Below are 10,725 nucleotides of genomic sequence, written 5' to 3' on the forward strand. Positions count from 1 at the left end.
ATTGGGGACAGGAAATTATTCTTGCTCGTGTCAGCATCCACCTGCAGGCAACAGCTCAGGACATATAAAAGCAAAGTTATTCGGTTTGGTAGATTCCGTCCCACTCAGCGAACCAACAGCTCAACAAGTAAAGACCACGTCAAGAAGATAAGATTCAGATCAGATCGTTTTCTTTTCCATTTTGTGCTGCCATCTTGTTTTCTTGTCCCGCCAGAACAACATAGTACAACGTTGAGGTCCAAGGAGACGACACTGACCCAATGGAACAAGATTGCTGGATCCATCTTCATTAATTTGATTGCTCGGCTAAAACGGGTAAACAAGAAAGTTCTGAGCAGCCCCAAAAGACAAAGTTCTTAGCGAGTATAGTGTATTTTTCTTTCTCCAGCTGCAGTTTAATTCCATTCCAGATCACACATGCTATCTATGAGCAGTCACACACACCCTGGACCCGGTACTGGGCCAGTAATTTATCGATGCCGTGTGATGACGGTGGATGGGTGGATTAAAAATTAACTTACTGCACGCAGACGTTGCAGCTCTTCCTGCAGAAGCCAGGAGCTTCCTTGGTGCCCACCATATAGTTGGGGTTCTTGGCGCACTCCCCAACGGCAGCCCACTGCGAGCAGAGGACATTCTCGTCCTCGCACCCGCCTCCCTGCTTGCCCGAGTTTTCGAAGGACCTCACATGGATCCACTTCGTGGCGGACCACTTCTGGCCTTCGATGACGGGGCAGCTCCCGTGCAAACTGTCAGGGTCTGTCGTTGCATCAGGGTGGAGGCTGAAGAACAGCAGGGCGTCACCTTTTACGGGCTTTACTGCATACGACAACAAACAATTTAAGCTTCACAATAACGTCAATTATCATTGCATATGGAGCCAGTAAGATATGCAAAATTAAGATGCACATCGAAGAACTAAGCTCTACTGAGTACTGAAGCTATCAAAAAAAGGGGTACAGAGGTAATAATATGGTGTGCAAGGATCTCAAAAGTACTTCAGTATCTTTAGAGCCTGTCGACCGTACCTGCATATCCATTTTTAGCACACTCAGATGCCGTCTCATCCTTGTGTTGTGTTAACTTCCCCTGCAGAATATCTGAATTAGTGCATGGGATACCTAAGAAAAGTTCTTTTCTTTTCTTTTACGGATGCCTAAGAAAGTCGGGAAAGAAAGAGCAAGGAAATTACCTCTGCGTTAGGGAAGATGGTCTCTCCACCCTTCTCAATGTTAGACAGGTACATGAGCACTGTTGCTATTCGGTGACCACCGAGAGCTTGGTTATTTTTGTCATGGAAGTAATCATAGTGTGGCTCATACTTCTCACCATTCTTATAGTGTAATATTTGAATGGACTCGCCATTCTCTGAGCATGGAAAGAATAATTGATATAATATTACAAACTTTTGAGAAAAACAGAAAAGGCAAGATGAAATGGTTAGATTAAGTCAAAGTACCCGACGGAAGGAAAGTCCAAGCAGCAATCCTCTCCTCTATCCTTGCTACTACTTCATCCTGCCAAATGATTGTTTTAGTTAAAATGTTCTTTTTGCAGGGTTAAAATATTGTTTTAGTTAAAATATGATGTTTGTTGCTGCATCTAGTGTCCCCTGGTGTTTTTTGATCATTCATAACAAACAGTTAAGAGTTATATATACACGGATTGGTAGTCCCTGAAGAAATGATTTAACCGAAGTATGTTGTCGAATAATGTTGAAGGATTTGGTCTGCCGCTTGAAAAAAAAAACTGTAGTGAACCTTCTGTTTCTAGTTCTTCTGTTGCTTCTTGATTTGAGTCATAGTATTGGGAGGGGGGGGGGCTGGATATCGTGTCAACAAGGTGAATCATGTTTGACGCTCAGTTAGAGCAACTCCAACTTTCACTCCAAATCTTGTTTGACGCGTCCAGGTGGTCCCTACTCCACCCCCATATGTCCGGGCGGATAGCCGTCACCTCCCAAACAGAAAAAACACACCACCAACCAGACCCCCCAAACCAGCGCATATGTTTGGGCTGTCTGGCACCCCTCAAACCCTGTGGGGCGGATTTTGGGCTGCCCGGACGCGTCCGCCATGTCGGATCCGATAGGGCCAGACCCACCCTAAATCTCTCCAAATCGTCCCCAACCAACCCTCGCCCGACCCGCCCTCTTCCTCTGTCCTGCCTAGTCCGCGCCATCCCCAACCCGCAGCGCTGCCACCACGGGCCCCAAACCCCTCTCAGCCGTCCTTGCCGCCCCGGTACGTCCTGCTCCGCCAGACATACACCTTAGCCGTCATGTGTTCGACAAAATGTCCGAGCTGTTTTTGAGATTCTTTTGCTCATTTGTAGGCAAGCGATGGATTCCTCGAATGATGATTTTGGTTACAAGGAGCTTGATGACTATATATTCGAAGAATTCACTGATTTGTCCAATTTAGACATCGATGACGACGAAGATGCTGACATAATTATGATGATGAGCATCCAGGAAGAAATGAAGAAACAAGAGCATGTTCTCAACTTCAAGGGTTCGATAAAGGGCCAGATAGTTGTTGCCCGGGATAGGATAAGTGGCGCACAGAGTCTCTACAACGACTAATTTTAAAAAATACATGTATTTCATAGGGGGGAGGGGGCGTCGGCATCGCTTCCAGATGAGCACTCATTTGTTCTTTGCACATAGTGGATGGTGTGAAGGCGTATGATCCTTACTTCATGCCGAGGAAGGATTGTTGCGGGCAACTATCATTCTCTCTTTTACAGAAATGCAAGGCTGCTATGAGCATGCTTGCGATGGTAAAGCTGCAGATGTTGTTGATGAGTACATCCAGATGGATCGCACATGCATTGAGGCCATGGCAAACAAAATGCTGAGGATAGGGAAAAAATATTGGCAATTGGAGGGGCAAGAGGTTTTCCAAGTATGCTTGGTTCAGTCAATTGCATGCATTGGCACTGGAAAAACTACCCGGCAGGTTTGCGCGGGCAGTATCAAGGTCGCACCAAAGAGACCACCATCGTACTTGAAGCAGTGGCATCAAAGGACTTGTGGATTGGCATGCTTTCTTTCTTTGGCATGTCAGGGTCTCACAATGACATCAATGTGCTTCAGTGATCTCCGTTGTTCAAGAGACTTTGTGATGGAGATGCTCCGACTTGCAACTACACCATCAACGAGCATGACCACAACATGGGGTACTACCTTGCCGATGGTATCTATCCTTGGTGGGCGGTGTTTGTGAAGACTATACCCTATCCCCAAGGTAACAAACGATGTCTCTTTGCATAAATGCAAGAAGGTGCTAGCAAGGATGTGGAGAGGGCATTTGGAGTGCTCCAAGCTCGTTGGGGTATTGTTCCTGGAGCTGCAATGATGTGGGATCCGGTGACATTGTGGTAGGTGATGACCTGTTGTGTAATCTTGCACAACATGATTGTGTAGAATGAGGGCGAAGGGGCAGCCCGCAGTCGCACACATGATCTTGAGAAGCCCAGAGTACATGTCCGCCTCTCGGAACAAAGATGCTGAGCATGTTGTGAACTTTTAGAGATGCATTGATAACTTCAAGATACACAGGCGCACGTGCAACTACTCAATGTTCTTGTGGAGCATATGTGGATCCACACTGAAAATCATTGAATTTTATGTTTGAATTATGCACTCTGAATAGATTTTATGTTTGAACTTTATTTTCCTCTTCAAATAAATTTTATTTGTGTGTATTGTTCAGTGATCGACATTTTATTTGTGTGTACCGTTCAATGATCAATGTGCATGTGCTTGCATCAGTGGCGGAGCTTGGCCCAATTAGTTGGGCGGGCCTGCTGAAGGAAATGCGTATCTGGGCTTATTTTGCATGGTCCAACAGTAGGTATACAATAGAAAAAACTCATGGACTGGGCGGGCCATGGCCAACTCAGCCTTGCTGTAGCTCCGCCACTGCTTGCATGGATTTGAGATTTTAAAAATAGGGCTTGTGGTTGCAGGGGCCGCGAACTTGTCATCCACGGATATATTTACTCTGTCCGGTTGGAGATGCTCTTATAACCCAACCATCTACACAAAGGACTTCAAAAATCTCCATTTAGATGAATCTACTAGCTTCAGTGGCATAGTTGAATATGTCTGAGGAATCAGCTTGGTTGAGTACTCAGGAGTGTAGTTCTTCGGTATGTCACCGTTATTAGCTTCATCAAGGAGTTAGGGAACTCAAGTTCTTGGAGTTGCTCTAGGTTCCTCAGAGTGAACCAGATTACTGTTGTGAGCTACAGTTCGATCCCAGACCGTTGGCTGAAGAACTTCCGACCAACAACTAGTTTTCTGTGCCAAGGAAATAAATAGCCCACTACCCCCTCCGGTTTGAGGTGGATTCTGTTATGTATGCATTGAGTTTCTCATTTCTCATATTCTGAGAAAAATACTAAATGAGGAGATACCAGTTTGAGTTGTGATTGAGCATCACCCCAAGAACAATTGAGCCTTGAAACTCTGCTTATTACTCTTGAAGAATTGGCATGTTGTAGACGATTAAGCGTCAATTGGTGAGCATCCAAAGTGTTGATTCGCAACAAACAACTTCGTATCGGTTCGAGATCAACGCAATATCTACCATGAGTAATTGGGCGAGTTCTGACAAACATAGCTCAAGGAGAATAAAGGTCAAGCCTTGTGTGACTTCGGAGCAGTGTGCTCAGCCTCTCCAATGAATACGTACTGTTGTTGCCAACTTAAACTTCAGTAAACAAATCATGTGTCTTCAACTGCAACCCGGTTCTATATCTTACTCACTCCTTTACGTTTCTGTTCGTGCACTGTTCTTGTCATGTATATACTGTTTTGCATTTGACTTAGCACTGAATCCTTCTTGCTACTGTTTTCTGCTAAGTGTAAGTTCTAGTTTACATGTGCATATATGCTTACCTCTGCTGCTATTTGCATCTGTTCCCTCATTACCGTGTGTACCCATTGATGCATTTGTTACCGATGTTGTCTAGAACTGTCTCTGTTTCTTCAGACTGTTTACTCCGTATCAGTTCTTCTCTTCAATTCCGCTGACTACTCTCCTTTCGGGTAGGAATTATAGAATCTCCTATTCATCCTCTAGTCAATTTGCCTTGATCTTTCGATGTTACAAGTTGTACTTAAAATAGAGGCAACTACTATAAGACATGCCTTATGTAGCATTCTACTAATTCCGTATGTGGCCAAAGGGATCACGAACATATATATATATATGTGCTAACAGGCGAGATAGCTTATTAGGGAAACTCCAATACGCATCAATAAATCACCCCTAAATGTCCGGAATGTCCGAACATTTTTTGCCATCCAACGACAGTCACCAAATTTGTCCGGACCGGTCCAGACGTCCGAAATCCCACAAACCGGAACCAAATGTAGGGGAGGTTATAGGCATCCGGACGTCTGCCACGTAGGTCTCCGACACCGCGAACCTACATCGAAAAACCCTCTCTCCGCTCCGCCTAGAAACCTTGCTATGCTTTCTGCGACACATTCATACCGGTCAAAGCAAACATGACCGGATGAAATGACAGGACATTTTCCTACACACATTCATGCCTCCTGACTGGCCAACCGCCTGCCCGGCATTCACACAAGCGTGTCGGCCAAGAAGCCGCCACTGCCCACATTGAAGCAGAGTCTGTCCCCCTGCCCAGCTATTTAAGTCAGCCGGCCGCGAGCGTAAACTCTACACCGCTGCCTCCCCTCTCCGCTCCTTTCCCCCAAATCCGTAGAACTACAGCTCCGACGGCAGGGATAGGCAAGTAGGACGGCTCGAAGTGGTTCTCCGCGACCCCCTCCAGATCCGCGGGGGGCAGAGCAGGGGAGCTTTGGCTCCTGCCACCGCCGACCGCGTCCTCCGAGCCCGCTGGCGTCGACCAAGGAGCAACATCATCCACTCCTCGCCGAAGACGCCACAACGGACAAGGAGTTCATGCAGCATATGGAGTTGTTGCTCGAGCGGTCGTGCTACAACCGCGGTCTGGCGCCACCATCCCCGCAGCTCTCGCGCAACATCGGCGCCCAAAACGGATGTTGCATGAAGGAGCCACTATCCCCACTGCGTAGCTGTCTCCATCCTGTCGGCAATCCGAGAGCCAGTGGCGCCCAATTGCTGTTAAGGATGAGGGGCCAATAGTGCCCGATCGCCATTGAGGAGCCGCCTAGCCTACTACCTTGGTGATGGAGGCGAAGGCGGAGGCGGCAACTTGTCCTCCACAGTGACAACTCCCAGGCGGCGCGTCGGGAGCAGCGCAATGTGCAACATCCGGCATCGTTCGCGCGGTCGAACCGCCCTAGGTCCCAGCGAACCCTGCGCTCGCGGAGGCATGGGCCATTGATTGATACAGGACCCCGTCATCGCCAGATCAGCAGCAGCTCCTCAAAGTGGGGTTTGCCAGTCCGAGCGTTTGACCTATCTCAAAGGCAACGGCGTGCGACTACAAGCGCTCCACGTCCGACCGTCGCTATCCGGCGAAGGCGGCCAAGCGTCTGCAAGCAACGGCGGCAGATCAGGGTTGCCGTGACGCCTAGCGGGCCTTCCGCCACTAGAAGGATGACGACAATTGTGGCGGCGGCTATGATGACGATGACGATGGAGGTGTTAGCGCCCTTGGAGGCCATGCCTATGAGGTCACCGCCCGATACCTCAATAATTTAGCTTAGGTTTAGTTAAATTGTCATTCGGTTTAGTTGAAACTTTGTTAAATTTTGTCCATTATTTTTGTAATATAACAAAATTTAACAAAATCATCCAGTTTAGCATGAGTCGTCTGTTTCCTAAAGATCCATTTGGAATGGGGCGGACATTTGGTGCCTACGGTTGGATGGCACCCGCCCCTATACCTGTCGGCAGACAAGTCCGTAGACATTTGGTGAGGTCTGTTTTTGTAATCCACGTTGGAGTTGCCCCTATTGGTCCTACTAACTTATACAAAACTAGGTCTAACAAGATCTTTGGCGCAGAAAGGAAGCTCCATCACATGTGGTTATACGCACACATATTAGCAATACTGAACGTTCCGTTCATCTAGTACTCCCTTCGTTTCTTTTTAGTCTGCATATAAGGTTTGGTCAAAGTCAAGCTTTGTAAAGTTTGACTAACTTTATATTAAAAAATATAAACATTGACAATATGAAATCAATATTATCAGATGCACCACAAAATGTATTTGCATACTATATAGTTTTAATATTGTAGATGTTCATACTTTTTTATAAAAATTTGGTCAAACTTTGTGTAGTTTGACTTTGACCAAATCTTATATGCGGAGTGAAAAGAAACGGAGGGAGTAAGTTTTAAACAATCGCAGTTGCAAGCTTGAGAATGACCACTATTAAAGCTCGGGCAATATGACTCAACAAACGCCTTTTGTCCCAAGCAAGTTGGGGTAGGCTAGAGATGAAACCCAACAAAAACCTACAAGAACCCAAAAAAAAGTGAACAAGTACAAGTAAGCAAAGTGAAGGAAAGTAAATTAAGGTTCGAGTACATTGATTGCTACGTTCCATGCAGTCCTATCAAGAGCCAAATATCTGGGTACATACCAGTCCTTCAATTTCTTTTTACTGCCTCCTCCCAAGACAACTTTGGTCGTCCCCTACCCCTCCCAATTTTTCGCTATTCTTTAGAATATTGTTATTTATCGGTGCTTCTAGAGGCCTCCGTTGGATATGTCCAAACCACCTTAGAGGGTGTTGGGCAAGCTTCTCTTCAATCAGTGCCACCCCTACCTTACCATGTATTGCCTAGTTCTAATTCGATGCTTTATTGTAATGCCACGCATCCACCTTAGCATGTGATCTCAGTGAACTCATTTGTTGGATGTGTTCTCTCTTTTTAGGCCAACACTTCGCTCCATATAGCATCACAGGTCTGATCACCGTCCTATAGAACTTACGTTTGAGCTTCTGCTGGACCTAATCACCGTCCTATAGAACTTGCCTTTGAGCTTCTGGTGGACCTTCTAGTCATAGAGGATGGTAGATGCCTCCCGCTACTTCATCTACCCTGCTTTGATTCTATGGCTAACATCATCATCAATATCACCGTTCCTTTGTGGCATTGGTCCCAAATATCGGAAGGTGTCCCTCTTAGGCACTATATGTCCTAAACTAACCTCTCCATGCTCGCACCTAACACCACAAAAGTCACACCTCATATACTCGGTCTTGGTCCTAGTAAGCTTAGACCCCTTGGACTCTAAAGTCCGTCTCCACAACTCTATTTTCCTATTGACACTCAATCTAGTCTCGTCAACTAGGACTACATCACATCATCAACAAAGAACATGTACCAAGGATATCTCCTTGTATATCATGGGTGACCTCGTCCATCACTAAGGCAAAATGATATGGACTCAAGGATGATCCTTGATGCAGTCCTATCGTAATTGGGAAGGTATCGGTCTCACTATCACCTGCCCAAACGCTTGCCACAACATTATCGTACATATCCTTGATGAGGTGATGTACTTTCTTGGTACTTTATGTTTCTCTATCGCCCACCAAATAACTGTCCTTGGTATCTTTTCATATGCCCTCTTCAAATCGATGAAAACCACAAAGATTCTTCTTTCGCTCCCTATAACTTTCCATAAGCTGGCGTAGTAGGAGGAAAATGGCATCTATAATCGGTCTCCCTAGCATAAAACCAAATTGGTTTTTTGTGATGTTCGTTTTTCTTCTCAAATGATGCTCAATCACTCTCTCCCAAAGCCTCAAGTATGACACATAAGCTTAATTCATCGGTGACAACTTTCAATTCAAGACCTCCATGTCTTAGGACTTCGGGGAAGAACCCTAGCTTGTTCCATCTCTCTCTTGTGGATGATTTGGATCAACTATTTATCCATGTGTATCTTGTGTTGCAACATGTGTGTTGATTTGTGCTAGTTTATCTTGTGTTCCTTGTGATTTCCCTCGTATTCTTACAGAAATCCACCTCTAATTGTTGAAGATTGGGCCACTCCTAGGCTTGGGCCTATATCACATTTCTAATGAAAAATGATAATATTAAATGGACTTTAGGGGCACACTGCTGAGGGAACGACCACCTTCGATAAAATACATGATATACCAAGGATAAGAAGCATCAGCCATCCAATCAAATTGAAGTTTGTCACCCACTTTGTAGATCATATTATGGCAAATCTGCTAATGGACATCCACAATCCATATCTCAGATGTGTATACAAATGAAGTCAATAAAGTAGTAATCACTAATAATCAGTAAAGTGGCAAACTTTGCATACAGTCCTACAGGGGAAATGTTTGTGCTTTCTAGACTATAGCTCAGCCAACATTTGACAAAAGATGCATTCACAACAAATAAGAAATGAAACATTCAGTGCAACAACACGACTTCAGTAAGGCATCAAATCAACTTGAAACTTTCCAGGGAGGATTAATGATGTCACTTTCAGTGGAGCTAATGCCCTTTAAATTTAAACTTCAAGTTTGTCAGAAGAAACAAAAAAATATGTATTTGTTATGTATCTGAATAATTCTATAACAATTGTATTAATTTCGCTTGTGTATCGAGATCGTGATATAAATCAAATCCAAAGTAGGCACCTATCAAGCCCCCAAGCAATAAAATCTGCGAAAGATTATCAAGAACAAAGAAATCACAAGGTCCATTCGTGCTGACCTGCCTCTTCTCGAGAAACATGCCGGAGCTGGTCCGCACTTCGCTCTGGACGCTCTTTCCCGACTCATTGTCCGCCACCATCGACTTCTCAAGCTTGTCCTTCGCCTACAGACCACGCAAGAGCCGAATCAATCAACCATTATCCAGCCAAAAAGGAAAAATCTCCCTCGAGACAACGAGATCGAGGGGCGGCCATACTCACCAGCTCGATCATGTGGTCGCACTCCGCGTCCGAGAGGAACCCCTTGTGCAGGAACGCTCTAGCGGCCACGCGCACAAAAGAGGCAGCCATCAGAGTTGTACGTTGCGTAGGCTCAGAGGGAGGTGAAGCAAGGAAGATCAGATCCTCACCTGGGGTGCCACGAGAGCTGGACGACGCGGGAGGGGTCGAAGTCGCCGTTACGGCCGCCGACGCTTGACGCGGCGAAGGCTCTGGCAGCGGTGAGGTGAACCGCTAGGACGACGAGGAGGAGACGAGCCATGGCCCGGCGAGATGGAGGGGAGGACGGGAGGGAGGAGTCAGAGATGAAGACCGGGAGCCCGTGGTGCTAGGGCAGCTCGTGTATGAGTGAAGTCTATTCCAAACATCCAGCAGCATCCACCTTCCGAAGAAGACGTAAAATATAACAATTGGTGATGCAAATATACATCTTCACCCATCAAAGATGTAAAAAACGACAGCTGCATGCCAACCATCCAACTGCCTTCGGTTGGCTTCCACGTGATCGCCCATCGCCCGCCACATATCCAACTCCACCGCCGTTTGATTTCGCCCAAAATTAAGGCCGCCGCCGCAGGCTCGCCCACCTCTGACTCCGCCTGCCTGCCCCCCGCCGCCTGCCTCGCCGAAGTAGCACCGGCTGTCCCCCCGCAGCCGCCGATTCGATTTCGGACACCGCTTCGAATCGAAGCTTCATCGGAGGTCCAGCTACCCTAATGGCTTCCACGGCGCGGCCGTGGACGGGCTGCGCTTGTTCCTAACCTCGACCCACCGTCGGAGGTAGGGGAGCCACACCACGCCGCCCGCCCTCGACGGCCGCCTGCCTCCATCTTTCTTCCCGCCGCG

At 46.6% G+C, this 10,725-nt stretch overlaps 1 protein-coding gene across 1 annotated transcript; it reads right to left on the reverse strand.

Moving 5' to 3' along the window:
* Positions 1-261: 261 nt before the first annotated feature.
* On the reverse strand, positions 262-10,311 carry LOC123044053 (probable prolyl 4-hydroxylase 7). The gene is made up of 7 exons (XM_044466679.1): positions 10,011-10,311; positions 9,862-9,919; positions 9,660-9,764; positions 1,460-1,517; positions 1,193-1,368; positions 1,029-1,089; positions 262-819 (listed from the first exon to the last, which is right to left on the reverse strand). The coding sequence occupies exons 1-7, from the start codon at positions 10,139-10,141 to the stop codon at positions 518-520; spliced, it is 891 nt and encodes a 296-aa protein (XP_044322614.1). The 5' UTR covers positions 10,142-10,311; the 3' UTR covers positions 262-517.
* Between the last annotated feature and the right edge of the window lie 414 nt (positions 10,312-10,725).

Source organism: Triticum aestivum, chromosome 1A, assembly GCF_018294505.1.
Source record: "Triticum aestivum cultivar Chinese Spring chromosome 1A, IWGSC CS RefSeq v2.1, whole genome shotgun sequence".
Classification (NCBI taxonomy): domain Eukaryota; kingdom Viridiplantae; phylum Streptophyta; class Magnoliopsida; order Poales; family Poaceae; genus Triticum; species Triticum aestivum.

Excerpts from the sequence above, each read along its gene's own strand:
- LOC123044053 (XM_044466679.1), bottom strand. The coding sequence starts at position 10,141 with ATGGCTCGTCTCCTCCTCGTCGTCCTAGCGGTTCACCTCACCGCTGCC. Across the intron at positions 9,765-9,861 it reads GCGACCACATGATCGAGCTG|GCGAAGGACAAGCTTGAGAA; the intron begins GTGAGTATGGCC and ends CGTGGTCTGTAG. Across the intron at positions 1,369-1,459 it reads TTGGACTTTCCTTCCGTCGG|AGAATGGCGAGTCCATTCAA; the intron begins GTACTTTGACTT and ends TTCCATGCTCAG.